The sequence below is a fragment of the Callithrix jacchus genome, chromosome 13 (genome assembly GCF_049354715.1).
Source record: "Callithrix jacchus isolate 240 chromosome 13, calJac240_pri, whole genome shotgun sequence".
NCBI lineage: Eukaryota > Metazoa > Chordata > Mammalia > Primates > Cebidae > Callithrix > Callithrix jacchus.
The window spans coordinates 89,882,682-89,907,160 of NC_133514.1; the positions used below are offsets into that span (position 1 = coordinate 89,882,682).

General features: G+C 34.1%; 1 protein-coding gene across 37 annotated transcripts in view; it reads right to left on the reverse strand.

The window, feature by feature from the left end:
- Nucleotides 1-24,479, reverse strand: part of PIAS2 (protein inhibitor of activated STAT 2) — a 181,550-nt gene that overhangs the window by 54,036 nt on the left and 103,035 nt on the right. For 8 of the 37 annotated variants that reach the window (XR_013525878.1, XR_013525879.1, XM_035270958.3 and 5 more), the window contains 4 exons: nucleotides 20,623-20,756; nucleotides 19,098-19,269; nucleotides 10,848-10,987; nucleotides 5,187-5,224 (listed from right to left, as the gene is read on the reverse strand). Coding sequence is in view for 29 of the 37 variants with exons in the window: in XM_035270958.3 (XP_035126849.1) it covers nucleotides 5,187-5,224; nucleotides 10,848-10,987; nucleotides 19,098-19,269; nucleotides 20,623-20,756 (484 nt within the window). In the remaining 8 variants the exon portion in view is untranslated. Of the gene's footprint in view, nucleotides 1-257; nucleotides 2,519-5,186; nucleotides 5,225-5,595; nucleotides 8,333-10,847; nucleotides 11,195-19,097; nucleotides 19,270-20,622; nucleotides 20,757-24,479 lie in introns of those variants that run through there. The other 29 variants (XM_008979742.5, XM_035270954.3, XM_017963459.4 and 26 more) reach the window with 11 other exon arrangements.

Below are 24,479 nucleotides of genomic sequence, written 5' to 3' on the forward strand. Positions count from 1 at the left end.
TTTATATGTAATTTCAGTGTAAAACACCAAAACTGTACATTAAAACTGCTTACAGAAAATAGAAAAAAAAAAAAAACAACAGAAAACAAATCACAATTACAAAAGCACAGAGGTATCAGTTATAAGAACCAAGAAATATCAGTTTTAAGAACCAAGTAAATAAACTAATTTCTATTAATATTCTCATTTACTTTATAAAGCTTTGTTCATTAAATTGGGGGAGTCTCTGACAATCTAAAGCATAACAAAATAACAAATATACATCATTTCTTTATTAACAAATTATACCACACAAATCACATTAAACTTTTTCTATCTGATTACAGAGTCAACAGAAATTTGATCTGTATTTAGAGCAGCAACATAAAATTTTATTAGAAAGAAATACTATATCTGGACCAAAAAACTTCAACAAGGTTTGGAAATCTAATGACTAAGAAGGTAAAACTGGCAAAAATGGTGCAACTACTGCTGGAAGATTCGGGGTTTCCCCCTGCCCCTCTACATCTTTAAAATAAGCAGCGCCACAAAGGGATAATCCACTGAATAAGGAGATGATGTAGCCAAAGAATAGATGATATGGAAAACCACATGAAATTAAATCAATGTAAAAAGAGCACACAAGGCCATGGAAACTTGAGAAGATGAAAAAATAAGGGCAAAAAAAAAAAAAAAAAAAAAAACAAGTCAGCTCCTTGGAGTTGTACCAACTCTTAAGTATTACATCCCTATTCTAAGTGAAATAGAAGAGTCCTCACCTGGGCACTTCAGAGTGAGAAATCAATTGGTTAGATTGGCCATTAAAAAAAAAAGGACTTTGTTTTTAAGGTAGATAAAGCTGAGAGAGAGAAAGCTAAACAGAAAAGTACTAAATCCTTATGAACTCAAAAATGATTTAGGAAGTCAAATGATGCAAACTGTAAAACTCAGATGAAAATGTTTCTCTAAGAGTAAAACCCAGTTTTCTGCGTGATTTAAAATCAAACACTTACACTAGAGAAGAGAAATTTTCAAAGTGCACCCAATAAAACCTCAGAGGTTCCTTGGAGTGTTTGGGGTAGCATGGATTGAGACAGGAAGTAGGTTCAGGCCCATCCTCCCCAAACTTTCTTCACTTTAATTCAAACATTTCTAATTCTCTTTTGTCTTTTGTGGTTTCAGGGAAGATTTCCTCTTTAAAAAAATGAAAAAAATTCTAACGCTGTCCCTTTCCCTAAGTTTGAAAATCTCTGCTGAGACTGAAATTACACTGGTGAGAAATATGATCATAAATCTAAAATACATTTTCTATGTCAGTGCTACCAAAATACAAAGTTTTAACAAATATTTGATTACTATTCTGTGAAATAAATGAGCAAATTCAGTTCCTGGGAAGAAATTACATTTTGTTATTACCACCTCCCAAAATCTGCTCTTCTGCTGGCTTCCAGATATAAATATTTGATAGTGCGAACAAATTTCTAATAAATGTTCCAGTCACACCGTACCCCAAAGACATTTCATTCAATGACTGTATAGAGTTTCTTTTTTGAGAAGGTAAGCCTCAAATTTGTAACTCTAGAATGAAGAGTATACTGTTACTAAAAATATAATAATACACATTATGTCAGGGCAGAATCTGCATAGTGCTCTTAAACATAATCACCAGTGAAGAGTAACCAAATTCCAGAACTTCACACAACATTAATCAGCAAACAACATCAAAGCGTAAATGATAACCAGGAAAAAACCACATAACACAAATGCCATTTTTTCTCTGATGGGATCATGAAGAAAAGTAGAACTGCAGGAATAAAAGTGGAACCCAAGCTTTGGCCACTTACTGAAACTTCATTACTTCAATGAAACAGAACAGATCTCCGTGGAAAGGACTCATTCAGCAAATGTTAAGTTCTTTCCATATATTTTTTTTCCTTCATATAAGGTTAAACAGAAGTTGCTGTCATTCTAGAATCAGTGATTAAAATGTTTTAATTAGAAAAAAGTTTACTTGAATATTTACATAATTTATTGCTCTATTATAACAAAAACTTTTTTCCACTGATTTGTAGACTCCATCCATTAATGTGCGAAACTGAAATCCATCTCTCAGGAAGATACAGTTATGGCTGAATGTATCTGATGCTGAGAGTACAGTATGATTAAGAAAAATCCTTGCATGTCATTTGGTTCTTGTTGCAGTCTTCTGTGTTCGCCTCAGAAAGCAAAAGAATCCATTTGACTTTCAATAAATACCAAATTGTTAAAAAAAAAAAAAAAAAATAGTTTCCGCAGACTAGAAATTCAAGAAAAAGCAGTTCTGATGAGTGATTCCCAGAATCAAGTGAGTCCTCCGTTAGTCCAATGAGATGATGTCAGGAATGTTACTTCCACTGCTGGTTATGACCCCTGTCTCACTCCTGCTGCTGGATGAACTAACATGAGTACTGCTTTCATGGGAGCTGGTGGTGGTGACAGACGTACTGCTTGCTGTTAAGGGTGAGGTGAGACTATCCAAAAACATAGGAGGACAGTACTGCTTGAAACAAACAATGATGTCAATGAGGAAGAGGCTACTTGATTTTAAATAGAGACTAGAAATTATTAAATATGCACAAGCAACAGCCACATATTTAAATCCCGCTGGGATTTAAAAATTGCTCAAAACTCCACATCTTTGGGTGGAAGGTGGCATGAATTTAGCTATTTTACATTATTTAGATAATGCAGCATAGTCTTGATTCTCTCTAAACTTGTGGAACTTGTTTGCTGACCACATGCAAAGGTAAAAAAGGACAAACGATGTCAACAATAACTGAAGTCATTTAATAATAAATATTGGCCCTCCAATTACAATTCATACTTAATCTCAAAAAGAATTTGCTCCCTAACTGTATTTGGTTGGGTGTCAATTTTGAAAGAATCATTGAGCTTACACCGACATTTTTGCTTAATACCATTTAAAAAATATTTGTTATCCTTTCTCAGTGTGAATTGAGTATCAAACAGACCTTTTATGAATGTTAAAGCTGACCAGCTGAATGATTGCATTAGACTCCTTTGTACATAAACATAAAATATATGTGTCATCAGAATGAAAACATTCATTCTAAAACAGAGACTACATGGTAGCTATCACAGGATGCTCAGGAGAAAATTATCTCAGGTAATCACAAAGTTTTATAATAAATATTAAAGAAGATCTAATCTCTTCTCCTTGTGATGCCTGCTTAACACCCCTTTCCTAGTGCTCATATTTCACAAGTCCCCTTACAATCCTGACTGCTGATCCCGAACAAGCACAAACCTGAGTGTACTACTCTAATATTGTCAAAGAGGAGTGAAGAGAGATGAACTCAAAACATTCTATCAGTATAGAATATTTTATGTGAGAAACAACTGCACTTCAGCAAAACAAGAGGCCTAGTGATATCTTGCAAGAGATGTTTTAAGTCTGTCATTAGTTAAACTGTATGAAAGATCAGTAAGCAAATCTGATTCATATTCCCCATTCTATAGATTATGCAGCTTATCATTAGAGACACTGGATTACAAAACAGGAATTTAAAAGTCAAGTTGTTTAAACTACATGATTTCCAAGACCCGTGAATAAAACTGTCCCAGGTTTAAGTTGCCAGTCAGAGGGACAGCAACAACTAAAATTCAGGCTGCCCTTCAAGAGAACAAGTTATTTAATGCTTTGGAAGGATAATGGTTTTCGTTCATCAGTAAAATCAATGCCACGCAGAATCAAGGGACATTAGTTACGGGGAGAAGAGCAGTTCTTAAAGAGCTTCTAAGGAGGCCTAAGTACAGTTGAATTGTCAAGTATTAAACCTCTTTTCTAAAATCAAATCAATTTCTAACTTTCCACTAAAACTGGGGAGTAAATCGAGAACGAACCCCAGAAGCTTACATTTTATTCCTGCTACCTCTCAGGCAGTTTTTGACTGCCTCGTAAGAAAAAGATACTCTTCATTTATGAAAGTAGCTAGATGCTACAGTCCTGCCATCAATAGGCTCTATGCACTGAATTCTTAATAGTATTCAGGTTGCAGCCACTTAAGTTCTAACCTTGTATCCCCCCTATTGTAGATACAACAACAGGAATTAAGGAATAATATGAAGGTCAAGTAGTAAAACCTAAGGATTCTAGGGCAAACTGAAGGCCCCACCTTACCCTTCTACTACTGACTCACCAAGTAAGTTAGACCACTACTAAGTATACAAAACAGAACTATGAAATAAAAACCTCTAGGTTCCAAGATAATTTTAAAAAGAACTGATCACATAAAAATCAGTAATCCTTTAAGTCTGAAGAATCCATTTCCTAGAAAAATATATAGGTACTTTTGCTATATATACTGCTATAAGAAGGTCAACTCAGAATGACAAGAAACTCCTGAGTCTGTGTATTACCTTGGGCCCAAATTTCTAGTGCTGTTCATGTAATCAGATACAGAGTACTGAAACAGGAGGCTGATATAGGACCTGTGCTTAGCTGGCTGAGCAGCTTGTGAAGCAGTGACCTATGGTTCTTCCTCTATAGCTTCCTATACTTAACTCCTCTCAAAGTCTATTGTTCTGTGTCACTTTCTCCCTTCCCTTTTCTCATGCCTTCTCCGCTCTACCTCTGCTATAAGCCTGTCTATGCAATCCACGCTCACTGCAAGGTCTTCTTGTTGGGACTCTGAGCTATTAGAGTTTCTCATCTTTGAAAGAGAAAACAGGGATGACTGACATAAAGCAACTTGAAACTGGGGTCTCCCCAAAGTCTAAATTTGAATGTCTTTAAAAACAATGAAGAATCAAGTTAATGAGTCAAGTCTGTCTCATCACATTTAGCTATTAATTTTCTAGGTACAGAATATTTTAGCTAAAAAATAAAACTGTATTTGTAAAATTTTAACTTCCAGCCACTCAGCACTGCTTCCATTCATTCTAATCATTCAAATGCTTGTAAGAGATGCCAACTGATTAAGCTAAATAAAATTCAAAATTTAGATATTAAAGACAAAAATCATGAACTAAAAAACAACTTTATTCCTCCAAATAAAATTATGAAATATTTGCACAGTACTTCCTTTCCATCAATGTAAGTAATTCAAGAGTTGACTGTCCTGATTTTATGCAACTGGCCATTTTTAGTTAGTATGACATAATCAACAATCAAATACAAATTAGTTGCTTAAATTCAGGATACATACCTGGGGATCAACTGGAATAAGGGAAAGAAAATCCAAACCTAAAACAAAAATGCTTTGTTAATAGTTGCCTCATATTTTGGAGACCAGAATTATTTCCCTAAATCATTTTTATTTATCACAAATCACAAAACATTTGTGGTAAGTGCTTACCACTCAGCCATGGGGAAGTGCTACACCATGATCAGTGATGATAAGTGTTTAAAACCCAAAGATGAATATATTATCTGATAAAACAACTGGTAAAACTAGCTCCCAGAGACTCAAAGGCAGAAGTCCAAAAATTTCAAAAGAAGTACTAGTTAAAACAAATGTTTCCCCTTTTGTCACTTAACAGAATGAGAAGCAATAAAATTGATGAGCTAATGATCTGGATTCGAACCATTTAAAAAAAAAAAACATACTTAAGCTCTTAAGTTACTTCATATTTATTTTTCAGAAATACAGATGTTCATCTAAATATCACTTTTAAACAGATGTCTATTTCAATGATAGCTTACTGTCCCCACTGTCCCCACATCAAGAGCAATACACAGTCCAACGCTTTGCACAAAGGACACACTCGGGAATTGCTGCGCTAACAGGCTTAAGTTATTAAGGGTTATTGGGTTCTGAGCTAATGTAATTTTCTAAACCAGGGAACTGTAATTGTTCAATTAGGTTTTAGAAAAGAGGAATGTGTAAAAGGTTGTCCAGTAATATAATTGTGACGTATTCAAGTAATAACAATACATAATTTAAAATTCCAGGTCTGAAAAGTCTAGTAATAAACTTCAAAGTCGGTTCACCTAGACCTCCCTGTGTGACTAAACTCCCTTCAATTACTTCAAAACATTAAAAAAGAAACCATAGGTCATTAAGACAGGCCAATTTTTCTATTCAATTCCATGAATTTTTATGCTGGCATTCAGTGACACTCCGAATATAACCACCACACAGAGAAAGTCTGACATTATGCTTTAATACAAAATGGAAAATATCAGTGGGGATATTTAATAACCAGTATGAATTTATAACTCAAAAAATTTAAATATATTTATTCTCTTATAATCTCTAATTAAGGGTATTACAAAAATGCTTACCAAGTGATACAAACTGTAGCACCAATCATCTGAAAGAAATCATTCCAACGATTTCTAAAGCATTTAAAATTGTTGCTATACATTTTTTTTTCTTCCTTTTTTTGGGAGACACTGAGTCTGCTCTGTTGCTGATGTGAGAGTGCAAAGGCACGATTATAACTCAATGCAGCCTTTACCTCCTGGCTCAAGCAGTCCTCCAACCTCAGCCTCCCAAGTAGCAGGGACTACAGGCATGTGCCACCAAGCCCAGCTAATTATTATTATTATTTTTGTAGAGACAGGGTCTTGCTATGTTGCCCAGGTTGGTTCAGAACTCCAGGACTCAAGCAATCTTCCAACCTCAGCCTCCCAAAGTGCTGGGATTACAAACATAAGCCACTGCACCCAGCTTGCTGTGATTTTTCATTTCATAAGTCTGTCACTATGATACAGCAGTTTGAGCCAATACTAAACTAAAGAGAATTATAACAAACTTTTCCAATGACTTCTCTATTAAAATAATAGGTAAGATATCTCAATAAGCAGACTCTTTCTTCCTAACACTGTTCAGTAAATCCCCTCTCTGCTTCTGCCAAACGGTAATTCAAAATTTGTCTAGCCCTTATAATACCTTCAGAGTTTTGCATTTTCAGTATTTCTATTATAAGTTTATGGAAATGTTATTTATTTTGTTCTGCTTTAAATGGTATGTTTTCTTCATTTTTACAATAACTTCCACCTTTTCATAGTTTTTCATTTTTCTTCATTTTTACCACAGCTCCTACCTTTTTATACTTTTTCAGTTTCATGTGTTCAATCATTTTAATGTTTGTTTATCTCTCATCCATGTTAGTAATTGAAACCTTTTTATAATGCTAAAGTATTGACAATGCTGTTGGAATATTGTGTGCTAAAGCCAAACCACTCAAAAATGCTCATTTTCTAAATGTTCAACTATTTCCATTTCATAATTTCAATTAAAATACACAAGCTTGATATAAAACGTTTAAAAATTATGTCAAGCCTGTGTATTTATTTTAAATGAAATTAAAAACTGAAACTATCCCCAGAGAATGTTCATTAAGGACCAAAGACTTTTCCTGTTTTCATTATTTCAATTCCAGTTCTTCGATGTACTGTAATTCTCTTTGATGATTTCATATGTGGCAGGTAAATATAAAGACTATTTAGAAAAGAATTAAGACATTTACTTGATCTATATCTTTTGATACCTCATCCATGGAGACTTGAATGTGGTGACTTATATACCACCATAATAAAATACCTAGAAATTTTTCTAAAATTTTGGTTGGAATTCTAGACTGTCTACCAAGCATTACACAGGTGCTGTCTATATAAACCTTGTCTAATGTACATATTTCTCTCACTGAAACCATTTTTCTCCTCAGGTACTAAAAGTGAAGTTTGATATAGTATTTTAGATGCTGTTCTTTCTAACAAAAAAAAAACCATCAAAGTCTTCTTGCATTTTACATTTTTAGCAGAATATTAAAACTCTTATATGAAATAAAGTTTTATCAGTAGTGATTACAATTTTACTGCCTTGTTTCATAAGTTTAGCAAAATGCTGTTTCATATTTCACCGTAAGTTTCAACTGCAGCATGTCAAACTGATATATTTTTATGCCCTCCTAAGAATTTCATGGTTGAAATGCTTAATTTAACTAAAAAGCAGGTAGTGTTAACACTATTAACACTGATAAAATTTTAATTTAAAAATTTTAAGTGCTTCATTGTGAAATTGACTCATTAGACATCTTTCCTCATTGATGAAAACACATTTTTCTTACATGAGCCATAAACTTTTAACAAAACATAACTGCTACATGACTAAATATGTATATGTTTAGCACTTTCAAATTTTAATGATACAACTTTTGAGCACCATTCGCACCTGACAATATGGCACTAGCAATAATAAGGCAGTCATATTTTTCCTTGAAATAATCAAGCTGTTTTCCACTCCATAAATAAAATTATTTGTTTTATTTTGTATTCACTGTTGCACAGTATCAGAAGATGTTCCAAGCGCCAGTTCATTATTAATATCATTTCTTCTTTGTTCTCCTGCAGATTCAGAAGATTCATGTTTATGATGTTTAAAAGAAATGTTAAGAAATGTATTAAAACTTTGTTATCTCTCCATTATTGGTGTTCTATTTAATATTTTATTATAAATTATTAAGTTATCAATACCAAAACTCTTCACAGTATGACTAATTACATAAAGTTATACATAAAATAAAACCAAAGTAATTACTAATTACTAAAGAGTTCATTAACAATAAAATCAAAGTAAAACTAAACTATTTAGATATAGTAACTGCTACATAAATCATATATGATGATAAACTAGCAATTTTTCTAAAGCACAATATATCCTCTTCTATTCAGTGATCAATTGGTAAGAAAGCTTTTTAATAATAACAACCAGTATCACCATAATGGTTAATATTGGCTTAATATCAGCCTTGGATATTAGTCTTGTTTGCTCAATACCAGCTTGCAATGCATTTTTACCAAATACCCAGTTCACACACATTTTACTGCATTTTTCTCAAGTTTGCATATTTCTAAAAAGAAATAGTCTCTCTCACTTTATGCCCAAAGTTTGAAATAATATAAACTTTCCAAAATTAAAAAAATCATCCAGATTTAGAGAATTGAAAAACAGGGCAAGTAACTTGTAAATTGTGTCTATGCTACTGCTGAATGGTAGGATCATTTTAATAAGCAGAAATGCTCATTATCTTTCTTTAGGATTAATTTTTAATTTAAGGTCTTTAGGAAACAAATTCTTTTAGAATGCTTGCTTATAACACATACTGAGATGACATGCGGACACTCATCCAACCAGCCAAGGTTAAAGCAATATAAGGCAGTTAGGAATTAAGAATCTGAGTTTCCATCTTTGTCACAGACATGAAATCTCACCTGTACCTTAGCATCAGACTTTGTATATACTTCACAAATACTTTATAACTTGTGCTAGCTGGGTCTATAAAGAACTTCTTAAAATACCAACTCCCAAATTACGTATGGAGTAAATATATTTAAAAAGTAAAAAATATTTTTAAAAGCCATTTTTTCAATGTATACTATAAAATGTTTAATCTTGTCCACTAAATTTTATTCACATAATTGAAACAAATTTCAGGTGGCAAAATTATATTGAGCTAATTATCAATTGTTTCAGTAACACAAATTTCCACCAACAGGGTAAGTATTCTGCTTAAAATAAAGACCTTACTAAGGGGAGAAAAAAAATAAATCATAGGTCAAAATTAACTTCATAAATCTAGAGAAGAAAACTAGTAACAAGAGGAGAGAATTGTACTCCACTAAAAGGGCCTTCCAAGAGACAGGAAGTCATGAATGTACTGGTTCTAATTTGCTCAAATATAATTCACAGAAATGTCTGCAAAAGCAATGGCTACAGAGAGAGGGAAGAAGAGTAAAGGAGGGAAGTTTAAATTTTGTAATATGGTCTTGGTTGCAGAAGTCATGATACTAAGGTAATTCAAGCAACCTTAGTATTATTCAGTAGATTCCCCCTTAATCCAGGGTTTTGCCTTCTGTAATTTCAGTTACCTGTGGTCAACTGCAGTCAGAAAATATCACATGGAAAATTCCATAAATAATTCATAGGTTTTAAATTACACACTGCTCTGAATAGTCTGACAAAATCTCATGCTGTCCTGGCTCCATATGCTCCATCCCACCCAGGACATGAATCATTCCTTTGTCCAGTGGCTCTCAGCTCTAGTCACTTAATAGCCATCTAAGTTATCAGATTAACTATATTTCAGTATATAGTGCTTGTGTTCAAGTAATCCTTATTTTACTTAATAATGACACAAAAGCGCAAGAGTAGTGACCTCAGCATATTGTTCTAACTGTTCTATTTTAATATTATTGTTGTTCATCTCTTACTATGCCTAATTTAAAAATTCAATTCAACTTTATCATGGGTATGTCTGTATAGAAAAAGAAAAACAATATACAGGATTCTGTAATATCTGTGGCTTCAGGCATTTACTGGGGGTCCTAGAACTTATCCCCTGTGGATAAGGGGAAACTACTGTACATATAAAAGATATCCCCAAGTATTAAGCCCACTCTAGGGAAACAGATGGTAGACCCTATCTTTGTAAGGAGAATAAAATGCACAGCTAGTATTTAAAAAAAAAAAATCAACCCCAAACAGCATCAGTATATTCTGAAGTTCTGATGGGCTACCAAGGAGTGTATGAGAAAATATTCTCCCCTCATCTGTGAGGTTTTCTAATAAATAAATCAAGAAAAAGTCTCTTAGTACAAATTCTCCAAATGCGAGACTAAAATCTATAACATTTATTATTCTACTATATTTCTCATCAACAGGAATCTATAGCTTGCTCTGTAGTTAAAATAACAACTGGATGTGATGTATAAAAACAGATATGACCTTTACATGACGTCTTCAAATTTCCTTAGCATTTCTATTTAAAATTTCAAAACTATATTGGCTTCACAGATTAAAATTTAAAATAATAAACTTTGATTAAAAAAAAAGAAAATAAAATAAAAACTCTCTACATACCTGGCAAATCTGATGACATGCTTGATATTGGCGTGTGGTGGAATGGTACTGAGTAGTCTGTTAATGAAGGCGGAATAGCAGCAGGATCAACCGAAGTCACACTGGGCACCCTTACAGAAGATGGCTGATACATGAGAACCCTGTTTTAAATAGCATGGGAAATTACAAACAATCTGGCTGTTAGTTCACAGGAGAGAAGAGCTGTACCACTGGGCATTCTCAGTCGCTTCTTCACTAATTTCAGCACAACTATATGGCAGCTACTCACTACACAGCACTCCACTCTCCTCTCCTCTCCCATAACAGTCTTCATTTTAACATGAACATATCTTGGCTCTCAACAGCAGCTGCGACATAGAGCAAGTTGACATTCAATCACAATGTACAGTGCTGGAATAAGATATAACACTTTCATCCAAAATAGAAATAGACGTCACTTTTATTAATGTGTATGTAATATGTATATGGGCATCAGTGATTTTACCTACAAATTTAAAGCTAACATAGAAAGACCCCTAAGGTTTGATCTAAATCAGGGAACCTTTATGAGTGAAGCTACTCACTATAGCACAACCCAAATTTCTTCAATTCTAACTTGAATTGTATTAATTATTTGCAATGTTTTCTGGAAATCATCTGAGCCAAATTACCCAATCTTAAAGCCAGCAAACTTGATGGCAATAGGCCACAATCAGAAATGCAGATGGGTATTCAGGATTTAAAATATAATGTCCAGAAATAAAAATGCTGGCTACCATGATACCACCTACCAGGCAGGTGAAATCCTAAGAGGGTTTATGATTTTAAAATGAGCTTTTCATGCTACTAAAAATACAGATTAAACATATGTAATAAATACTTCACAATTGGCATTATATAAATATATACACTATAGGATTTTTATAATTTCAAGAAGCAGTATAATTAAACATATTTTTGAAAAAGTTCAAGCTTAAACAGAGACTTTTTTTTTGCATTCTTCCTATTTAACCTGCACTTCTCAGGGTAAACAACTACAACTTCACAAGAAAGACATCCTTGAATGTATATACGAAACTGAGCATCATTACTGGTCTTATGGTTGATGGTGGCTACCTTGCAAACAAGGGGTACAACATCAAGGTTAGTATCCCAAAGCACTGCCAGTCAATTACCATAAGCTTAATGATAAAGGCACAGAATTCTGTAGCTGAAGGGACCATTACGAAGATGAAGAAAGTGTCTTAGAAACTTAAAGTAGAACCATGGTCACACAAAGCTAGACTGCGATTGACAACTTCTGGACATCCTTTCCCTTTCCTGTTATTGCTGATTATTAAATATCGGTAAGAAGAAATCATGCCAATTTGCATGACATTCTCTGTACTCTGACAAACTATTTCATAACTTCAGTTTAAATGTCAAACCACTTAAAAACAGATGTCACTACCAATGTGGAAAACAGTTGTCTTGAGAGTACATACATGGTTGAATTGGCAACTATGTTAGTCTCAGAAAAGTGAATAACACAGGCTAGAGTTCAGAAATCTTGGATTAAAATTTAAGAAGCTTATGACAAATAAAATATGCTTGAGGCAATAACATAAGCCTAGTATTTGAAAATACATTTTCCTGAGGTAGATAAAGATAGAAAGAAGTTATCTTCCAAAAATCAACCACCTTCCTGTAGGTTAGAATCTGGAGATTTCTTAGCCTCCAGTGCTACTCCAGGACCTAAAACCACAAGCAGGATGTGAGCAATGTTAGAAAAGGCAGACTCTGGAGGAAAGGAGAAGTTGGAGGATATAAAATAAGTTATATTGTATCTAAAGCTCATGTTTTTGGAGGTTTGAAAACAGCGGTCCTCTACAGGGATCACAGAAGAACAGAACATCATCAAAAGTTTTCCAAATAACATGAGACCACCTCTCACACACAAGAGTTTATATGAGAAATTGGAGGAAAGACACAGTGGGTAAGGAGGAGAGAGAGATTGGGGTATATCTGAGTGCTGGGGAAGGGGCTAAAGAAGTGGCTCTGATCATTCTGGCTGTCTCAAAGTATTAATATCTTTTAAAAAGTGTTTTTTAAAAATGTTAATAGCAGGCTTTTAAAGACCAAAAATATATAAAGTTTCATTTAATTTAAAAAGATTCTACTTAAAAGTACATTTAGAGCCAGGCAAGGTGGTTCCCACCTGTAATCTCAGGACGTTGGGAGGCCAAGGCAGGAGGATTTCTTGAGCCAGAAGTTCCAGACCAGACTAGGCAACACAGGGAGACTTTGTATCCACAAAAATTAATTAAAAAAAAAAAAAAAGCCACATGTGCAGAAGCATGGCTAAGGTGCTAGCTACTTAGAAGGCTGAGGTGGGAAGATTCAGGAGGTCAAGGCTGCAGTGAGCCATGAATGTTCTACTGCACTCTATCCTGGACGACAAAGTAAGATGCTGCCTCAAAAAAAAAAAAGCACATTTAACCTATCATGTTTTTTTCTCTGTCACTCAAAGAAACTGGAAGACTTTCTGGTACAAGAAAAAGACAATGAATGTCTTTCTCCCACTCCTCTTTTTCTTCCTTTGCTATTTCACACTGGAGATTTTCTTGTTTTGATCCTGATCGACCCTTCAACTTGAAATAGACTTATAAATAACAACAATAACAGAGTTCCCTTCCCTTCCCTGACCCTTTGACTTACATCTATAGAGGAGTCAAGTGAATATCCCCCACACACCTGTCTGTCACCACAGTAACACCTAATAACTGCACGTGTCCTGTCACTTAACAACATGAAACTTTAATGATAAAATAGCTACTCCTTACTTAAGCAATAGCAACTGCTGGCTGTCAAAACATGGAAATGTGAAAATCCAATGGGGATACAAATTAGTAAATTAATAATATCTAAAACCTCAGCAAACATATGAAAAGCTAAACTATTTAGTATTGGTTAATTCCCATTACCTGAATGTTGCAACCATTAATACAAATTCAACTTTATATAGAGTGGCTAAAGTAGTCATTAGTCAGGATTATCAAATTAAATACTAGGAGCAGGTTTTTGCTATTGGAATCTTCCCAAGAACCACATTCAGAAACAAAATGCTTCTAAATTCTATGCAAAAAATAGATGTATTTACAGATATGAGTAACAGATTCCATGAAAAAATGTAAATGGCTATGGATGGCAAAATGATGGATGTAAAACTGTGAATGCTATATGGTAATAAAAAGATTTAAAGCTTTTAAAATTTGTTATTGCCTCTTCTTAGGATTGGTAAACACACACAGATACATGTATACATTATGCAAGTGTACACATATATTCTAAACTTTTGTAACTTTATCCATAATATCACAACACAAATGTGAATTGCTAGAATGCTGCTATATAGCAAATATTACTAATCCGAATTATACGCTGGATCATAGAATTGCATGAAACTCACATTTGGCTCGGACTTGGATATCTGAAAAAGGACTGACAATTTCTATTTATAACCCTGAAGTTCACTGTATGTTCCCACTTTATGATCACAAAAGTATAAAAAAGATTCAATTTTGCTACCAATTCCTAATGATTACTAATCTGGAGACATACAGATTTATCCTTATTATGTTTCCTATCTTCAGAATACCGCCTTATTAAGGCAAAGCAACCATTCAATCTCCAGCAGTGGGGAAGGGGCATAATATGTAAAATTATCTTTGAATATGGCAAAACATCAGAGGTTTTCTAAATGTCTTAAGATTAACATACAAGTTTCTTCTGATAAGTATTATAAGACTGCATTTAAAGACTCCAGTTGGTATGCAAAGAAAATGGCAATAATTCTCTCTAGGTGAGATATTTTTTGCTTTCTTCTTGGTGCTTTATAAAATTGTTTGTAAGAATAATTTTTACTAAAATAATATACCTCTTAAAAAATAGTTGCTTACAGGCCAGGCGTGGTGGCTCATGCATTTTGTAATTCTAGCATTTTGGGAGGTTGAGACAGGTAGATGGCTTGAGCTCAGGAGGTTGAGACCAGCCTAGACAACATGGTAAAACCCCATCTTTACAAAAAACACAAAAAATTAGCTGGGCATAGTAGTTCCAGCTACTTGGGGGGCTGAGGCAGGGGAAGCGCTTGAACCCAGGAGATCAAGGCTGCTGTGAGCCGAGATCACACCACTACATTCTAGCCTGGGTAACAAACTAAGACCCTGTCTCAAAAAATCAAAATAAACTAATTAATTAAAAAAAATAGTTGCAAGAGAATTTAAATTTATTTTCTGTGGCAAAATGGTTTCTCACTGATATCTAATTATTATAATTTCACATATGTGTGTGTGTGTGTACACACACACACATTTTTTTATTTTACTTTAGGTTCTGGGGTACATGTGCAGATCATGCAGCATTGTTGCATAGGTACATACATGGCAATGTGGTTTGCTGTCTCGATCCCCCCGTCACCTACATCTGGCATTTCTCCCCATGTTATCCCTCCCCAACCTACCTACCCTCTGCTGTCCCTCTCAAAATCCCTTGAATGCCCTTAGGTTCCTGGCTGTAGCCTTTACCACAGTATGCTATAAGTCTTTTACACTCTGTTTTCTCATCTGTAAAACAGTGATTACAGTATCTATCACAAAAAGTCATGGACATTTTACTTGGGACAATTTAGAAATTCCTTATACTTAGTAAAAGTTTAATGAATGATTTTTTTCCTTTTGCTATTATTATTTCTGCAATAAGGTAGGATTTCAAATTTTAGAGTAATCAACTGCATTATTCAGTTAAAAAACAGATTAAAAGAGTTCTGGTTTTCCTATTTGATCATCTTCATACGTTTCCAACTTCATGTTATGTACAAGTCTAAAGGTTGAAATGGAGTCCTCAACAGATAATCATTGTCATATTAATTTTGGTTTCCAAAATGAAAATATATATTGTATTTTACAATACAGTAAGATTATAAATGTTTTACTGAATATAAGGTCTTACACCTTTTTGTCTATTTTTCACATATATTCTTCTTAAAAAAAATAGTTGCTCACATAATTTTGGAGCTGTAAATTAGAGTAAGTTTTCTCATTCTCTACTCTTCCTCATTTGCTTACTATCATTGATGGCCAAGAAATCCTAAGATAAACTTACACAGCATAGGAAAACCGTAAAAACTTTAGATGCTGAGCCACAAGAAAGAGTATAAAAAGGACGACCAGGAACAAAGCCACAAACATCTAAAGAGTAGGAAAGAATCACAGAGATGATATAACCATAGCATGAGCCTCCACTATGACACTGACAGGTGGCAGCCACTCTAACACAGAAAACATGATTTTGGGACAAAAGATTAAATTTCCTAGTGTTCGGAAAGCTCCAATAGAAAGTCTGTCCCTGTATCTTTAGACCACTGGATCTCAATCTGGTAACAAAGAATAAACTTAATCCAGCTAGTCAATGTCTCCCTTTTAAGAACTATAAGGTGTCTATCACATAATCTCTTCTCCTGGTTTAACAGCTTCGGTCCATAAGAGCCACCCATCTGTCATGCTCCAGGTTCCACTATTCACCTTCCTGTTCCCCTGCTGTGGCCATACTCATTTGTTAATACCATTCTTGATGATCAGCACTGACTGAAATGCTCTGAGAGTCATACAGCCTAAAATGAAACAAAACTGGCATGGTATGGATCCTGGACACTATGTTTCTTTTATTTTTATTTTTTTATTTTTTTGAGACAGAGTCTCACTCTATCACTCAGGATGGAGTGCAGTGGCAGGATCTTCCCAGGTTCAAGCAATTCTCCTGCCTCAGCCTCGAGTAGCTGGAATTACAGGAGTGCGTCACCACACCCAGGTAATTTTTTTATTTTTAGTAGAGATGGAGTTTCACCATGTTGGTCAGACTGGTCTCGATCTCCTGACCTTGTGATCCGCCCATCTTGGCCTCCCAAAGTGCTGGGATTACAGGCGTGAGTCACTGCGCCTAGTCTATGCTTCTTTTATTAATGCTAAGAACAAATTGGTTAAGTGATGAACCGTTCAAATCATTAAGTGAAATCTGACATTTGAAAGAGTTTCTCTCAGAAATGGCAATTCATTGAATGCCTTTCCAGCAACCATGAAGATGACTATATAGTTGTCCTTATGATAAGATCCATCTTATCAGTATATTTTCTAATATTAAAGCGCTCCTAGGATAAACTCAACTTGGTCACAGATGTCATTTTAATATATAATTAAATGATTTCCTAAGACTGAATTCAGAATTTTCATTTACCTTTCTATGTGAGTCTGTTTTTCCTAAGAGTTCTTCCAAGTGGGTATTAATGTGTATGTCTGTTCTTTCATGTGGGTATTAATGTGTATGTCTAAGTTGGGTGTTAAGGGCTATACCAGCTTCATGGAATGAACTAGGTAGCTGCATTTTACACAGACTTTTAAAATAAAAACTTTCATGTGTTGCTGATTTAATCACAAATTTCTACCTTATACTTAACAATGTTAGTTTTTGTTTTCTTTTCAGCCTAGATGAGGAGCCTTAACATTTATCGCTATAGTAGATGACCACAGATGTAAACTATCCTTATTCCTCTTTATAGTGAGGTCATTTCAAATTTTGTCACCCACTGTGTATGTGCCATTCCTCCTGTTTCATAGGCTCATCAAGTACAGATAAAAATGTGGTAAAGGACAGAGGGTAGACCCTTGTGGCATGCCACCAGAGACATGCTCCAAGATCACATCAATTCATGAGTCAGCACTGCTAGGCATGACCTCTCAACCTGGCATGAATTAAGCCAACTACAGTACTTGCAACTCATGTTTTTCCAGTATATTCTAAAGGATATCATTAGAGAGAAAAATCCAGAAACATGACATCTAAGCATTCATTCCCTTCATTTTCCACCCCAGTAACCATTTCAAAATTATTTCTTCATGTTCTATCATTTAAACTATAGATGTACCAACCGATTTGTTTCAAAGGAGCAATAAATGACTGGCACACCAGGAAAAAACCCACTTGAAATCATTTCCTCATTTGTTCCACAAACACAAAAATCCCACCTCATTCTAATTAAATGGACAAAAGTAAATACCTTACTATTTGTGTAAACTATATCTGGAAACAAGTATTTTAACAGTAAAGAAGGTAGCTGAAAGATTTAGTTCTTAAAGCTATAAAAAATGTTGCAGAAGTACATTTTATATAAAATGTTTAGAACAGACATTATAGAGACAAAAAAAAAAGATTGCCTAGATTTGGGGTGTAAATAGGAATAAACTACAAAAGAACATGAAGGAAGTTTTTTTTGGTGTTGAAAATATTCTACTACTGAATCATGGTGACAACTGCACAGCTCTATGTATATAATACTAAAATTGCTGAATTGTGCATTATATACTTAAGATGGGTACATTTTATTCTATGTAAATCATACCTCGGTAAAGCCATTATAAAACTAAGCAGACCAAGAGGTCAAAAAAGATGACTCCAAAACACCCGAGTTTAAAAGAATGTGTTTGTGGACTGTCAAGAGAACTAACTCTCCTGTTATCTCCTTGCATGGTCCAAAACCTCTCTGAAAAAGCAACTACTGCTAAATACTTAAACCTATCTTTTAATACAGGTCAATAATGGCTTCTGCCAGATAACTTATAGAGAATCCATGCTAAAATTCAGGTAAAATGCCATTCTACCTGAACATATTTTTCCCTGGAAAGGATGAGAAGGGAAAGAAATCAATTTTTATTGAGAAATTACCACATGCCTGACACTGAGGCTTTCTTTCATCATCTCATTAAAACCTGAAAATAATCCTGTAATATAGGCATTATTTAGCTCCATTTAACAGAACACAAAAAAGAGGCTCAATCAAATTAAGTATTTCATGTAAGATCACAGAACAAGTGAGTGATGGTGCCAAAATTGGAATCCAAACTTGTCAGACTCCCAGTTCCACACTCCATTACACCAGGCTTTCTCATGCTGGTCTGAGATGCCAAATTTCCTTACAAATACGTTCAAGAAAATAATAAAAAGTCTCAGGTAGGAAATAAATACCTCACACGCTCACTTTCCAAAGATGTAAATATTTTCTCCATCAAAATTTGCTTTCCTGTAAACAATGTGCTTATTTGAAAATATTTCAACTGAACAAAAGCAAATTAAAATAGCTTTCTATATTTATGCCATTTCCCAAAGAGACATTTATAAACCTATCCCAAAAGCAATTAGTTGCAAGTATAATGAACAATAGTGAACTATAAATTAACAAACCCTTTGGTTGGGCTGCTTTGTGTTTCTGACATAAAGATGCATTTCCTTTTGGCAGGAGGGTCTTCCTCTTCATCAGAAGAGCTTTCTATTGTAAGATCAATAACATCTACTTTCTTCTTGCTTGCCTCACTGGCTACAGTCACTGAACAAGGCTTACTGAGGACACTTGAACCTGCATGTAAGGAAAAAAAAGGAAAAAAAAAAATCAAAGGTATAACAGAAACTCTAGCCATGGTGTCTAGTATATTCAGTATAGTAAATTCCTGATGATGCACAGCCACAGTGAAGCCACAAACCTATGGTTTTGGCTAACTGCTGGTTAGGGAACTGCTCTCAGGCCATGCAAGAATAGGTGATTTCACCTGTGTATTCTCACAGACATGTGGCACAGTTCACTCAGCACCAGGTATTTCCATTCTATTATGGTCGTATCAAAGAAAGTATACAGACTTTTCACCATAAGCTAGAACTTCATAAAAACTTTCACCGTGATAAGCTGTAAAAACCCAAACCTCTCACTTAAGTTATTCAAACAGTTAAACTTTCTTGTGAATTACCTACTAATCATAGGTTCCTTCTGCCCGCAAAGATAGTCTCACATACCATATTCGTTAACTCACATTTTCATAGAAAAGTATATTATTCTCTGTATTTAGTTAAAAATGAATGATAGTTAATAATGGAAAAACAATAGAAACTTAAGTAAATCACTCCCCATTTTTCTCAAAGATGAGAGAACACTTGGACTCCCCATTTTTCTCAAAGATGAGAGAACCTCAGGTTCAGTATCAATCACAGAGAAATAATAATGGCATAAATCCTTTATTTTTTTCCCCCCTCTCTTCTTACTCTAATTATTCATTACATTGTTTGTTAGAAATTACATGTAATCAGCACAAAACTGAAATGCAGAGAGTAGACTGTTGGATAAAAAGAAACTCTAAGTTCACCAGTGAGTTTCAATTATTCAAAATGCCCTCAGTTTCCCTACTTAGTGTGGACAGATGCAGGCAGTTGATGGATAAGTACACATTCTAGGTAATTAAGGCAATGGTAAAATTCCTTCCCACAGAGACATGGAAGGAAACAACTTGTTTATTTTCCGAGCAACTAACCTGTGATCACCTCCACACTACCAAGGTTATTAATCAATGATGTAGCCTATCTAACCTCACCTCCACCTAGGGTTCCACTTACAAATATTCTAAAAACAATTCTGAAAAACTGTCCGTATAAATGTATTTGTGACTTTTTGTTCTGTAACAAACATCATACATTAAAATGATTTTAGATGAATGTTTCACTTTTTCTACACAGAAAAATACACTATGAAGTAGCTGCTAAGATAGTATAAACTTTAGGACATTTCTTCAGGCAAGAATAAAAATCATTTGGGGGAAATTATATATATCAAAAGATTAAGTCAACAAGCTGAATTCCAAATTTATGATTGTAGGGGCCAAGATTAATGATAATGTGGCACGAGTCTCACTGCTTTGCTCTCTGCTGCTGTTCTTATACATACTTTCTATTTTTGTGCACAGTTGGCTGGATACTTTCATAGCTTCTTTCTTCGGTCTCATTGGACACCAAGAACCATCTTCTTGGAATTTGATCTCATCCACATCAGAACAGTCATTGAGAATTTCCATAAAAAGCCTAAAAACCAATTAAGAAGTACATAGATGTAATCAACAGCTTTGTTTAAAGGTAAAATAAAGAAACACACATTACCTAGAAAACAAAAGTAATGTTACATGACCCCCTTTTTTTTTGGTATTGCAATACTCTGTACTTTACAATTATTACACCCCCTTTGCCATATCTTTTAAATCTATAACAGGCAACTTAATAGTTAAGTAATTTACTAAGCATCATCTGTGTAACTCACTGATGAGCACCAATGGCTAAACAAAAGTAGATACCTGGAGTCTCCTAGCTGAGACTGACAGTAAGAACCTCTAACACAGCACGCAAAACAAACAAGCAGACAAAGGATGTCATACAGTAAAATAATTTATAAACTTTAATTTCAAAAGAAAAAGAATAATGGGGTAGGGGAAGGAGGGAAGACTAGGGAAATAAAATAAGTCTCATTAAATTTAAAATAAGCAAAGTGTATTTGAACTACGTTCAAATTAAGTCAAATCAGAAAAATCCACAAATATTTGGAAACTAAACAAAAGAAACATGAGTCAAAGAGAAAAGTAAGATTTTGAACTGAATGAAAATAAAAATGTAATAAAACTTGTGGGCTGCAGCTAAAGTAGTGCTTAAAGGGAAATTTATAGCATTAACCTTTCCTTATTAGAAAATAAAGTCTCAAATCAGTAAATTTATGAAACTAGAAAAAAAGCAAATTTTAGTAAAAACAAGAAAAGAGAAATAAAGAATAAAACAGAAACAAATTCAATAGAAAAACAGAAAAATCAGCTTCCAGTCAAACTTATTTACATTCACTCCAAAAGAAACAGATACCCTAAGTAGCCCTATGTCTATTAAATAAGTTGAATCTGTAGTTAAAAACTTTACCACAAAGAAAATCCCAGGCCCAAAGTCTTCTCTAGGGAATTCTACCAAATATTTGAGGAGAAATAATACCACTACTTCTAACTCACTGTACAAGGTCAGCATTACTCTGACAGTAAAACCAGGCAGGCGCATTGCAACAAAACTAAATACCAACATCCCCCATGAACTTTGCAAAACAAATCCAACAACAAATACACACGGGATAACAAATCATGACCAAATGGGGTTTAGTTTAATATCCAAAAGTCAATCAACATAATTCATCATATTACCAGACTAGTCAACGCAATAGGGCAGGAAAACAAAAGGCATCCACGTTAGAAAAGAAGTAGTAAAACTGTCTTTATTTAAAAAATATTACTGACTATACAGAAAATCCTATGTAATCTATAATAAAGCTACTAGAATTACTAAAGGATGAGAGTAACATACCTCATCCCTTAGCAACATTTAAGAGCAATATACAAAAGTCAACTATATTTCTATATATTAGCCATAATTAGAAAAAATTTTTAAATACCAGAGATATGAAATATTTAGGAATAAACTTGACAAAAGATGTACAAAATACATTGAAAACTACAAAACACTGCTGAGACTAATAATTAAAAAGGTACATCCTATTCATAAACCAGAAGACTCAATATTGTTACATCACCACACACTTATCTACAGAGTCAATGAAAAACAAAATCCCAGCAGTTTTTTTCCCTAATTGACAAGTTGATTCGAAAATTCGTATGAAAATGCAAAGAATATACAATATCCAAGAAAATTTTGAAAAAAAGAACAAAGTTGGAAGATTCACACTACCTGAATTCCAGGAAATGCAGTATTGACATAACTACAGACAAATAAATCAATACAACAGTCCAGAGATCCATACATATAGTCAATTAATTTTTTGTAAAAAGTGCAAAAGCAATTAAATGAGGAAAAACGAATCTTAACAAATGGTGTAACAATCACATGGCCATACACCAAAAGAAACCAAAAACCCTGTTCTTTATCTTACACCATATATAAAAATTAACTTGATAGAAATTATAAACCTAAATGTAAAAGTAAATTATAAAATTCCTACAGGAAGCTCAGAAAAAATCTTTGTGACCCTGAGTTACAGAAAATGTCTTAAGGTAATACCAAACGCACAATTCATAAAAGAAAAACTTGGTAAACCAGCCTTCATTCAAATTAGCTACTTTTGCTATTTGAAACACTGTTATAAGACTAAAAAGAAAAAATGACAGAAAACATTTACAAATCATATCCATAGCAACAGGTTTATATACAGAATACATAAAGAACCACCAACATTCAGTAATATGAAAACAAAACCCAATTGAAAAGTGGGCAAAAATTTGCAGTCACTTCACCAAAAAAAAAAAATAGATACAGAATAAATATGCAAAGATGCTCACTACAATTAGTAATAAGGAAAATGCAAATTAAACCCACAATAGAGTAACACCATATACCACTAGGTATGACCTAAAATTAAAGAGACTAACTGGCTGGGCACAGTGACTCACACCTGTAATCCCAGTACTTTGAGATAGGTGGGTGGATCAATTGAGATCAGGAGTTGGGTGACCAGCCTGGCCACCATGGCAAAACCCCATCTCTACTAAAAACACAAAAAATCAGTCACGCATGGTGGCAGGTGCCTGTAATCCCAGCTACTGGGGAGACTGAGGCAAGAGAATCACTTGAACCTGGGGGACAGCGGTTGCAGTGAGCCAAGATCATGCCATTGCATTCCAGCCTGGGCAATAGAACAAGACTGTCTCAAAAAAAAAATAGATTAACCACACCAAATGTTAATGAGAATGTGGAACAATCTAAACTTCCCATGTACTGCTAGTGGAAATTAATATAAAATAGTACAACTGCTTTGGAAAACAGTTTGACAGTTTCTGGCAGTTAAGCACACACCTGGCATGTGACCAGGCATTCCACTCTTAAGTATTTAACCAAGATAAATGAAAACAGTCCACACTAAGACTTGGGCATGAATGTTCACAGCAGTTGTATTTGCAACAGCCAAAAAAACTAGAAACATACCATCAACACACAAACTGACAAACTAGGGATTAGAATGCAATTCAGCTAAAAATGAACTATTGGTACACACAACAACATAAATGTATCTCAAACAAGTATGCTGAGTAAAAGAAGACAAAGTAAGTACATAGTTTACAACTCCATATTAAAGTCTAGAAAATCTAAACTAATCTATAAAAACAGAGCATATCAGTGTTTGCTTGAAGACAGAGTGAGAGGGAGAGATTAAAAACATACATGAGAAAACTTTGGGTGTGAAGGGAGTGTTCATTATCGTGACTGGAGTAACAACTTCATAGATATATAATAGGTCAAAATTTACCAAATTGTACATTTTACATGAGTAGTTCTTATGTCAAAATGCCCACATCATGCGAAGAGGCTTATTTTTCTCAATTATAGTGAAAACTCAGCATGATGTTAATCAAAATCTGAAAAGGTTTTGTGTAATTTGAGAACACTTTTTTATTCAAGTGAATATGGCAGAATATACTGTGATACTAGTCAAAAAAAATTCTGAAAAGAAATGGCCTAAGAAATACAACCACATAATAGAAATCTAATAATTAAAACAGTTCTGTAATGGTCCACTAATACTTTCATCAATGGAACAAATAGCAGTTTAGAAGTTAACACTAGTATGCACAAGGAATGAATTAGATAATCCAAGCAGTATCTCAGATCTATTGGAAATATTATTCAGTAAATGTGGTTTAGAAAAGCTGGGTGCTAGGGTGAGATGATCCCTCCCTTAATGGGATCATCTATTCCCTACTGTAAAGTTCG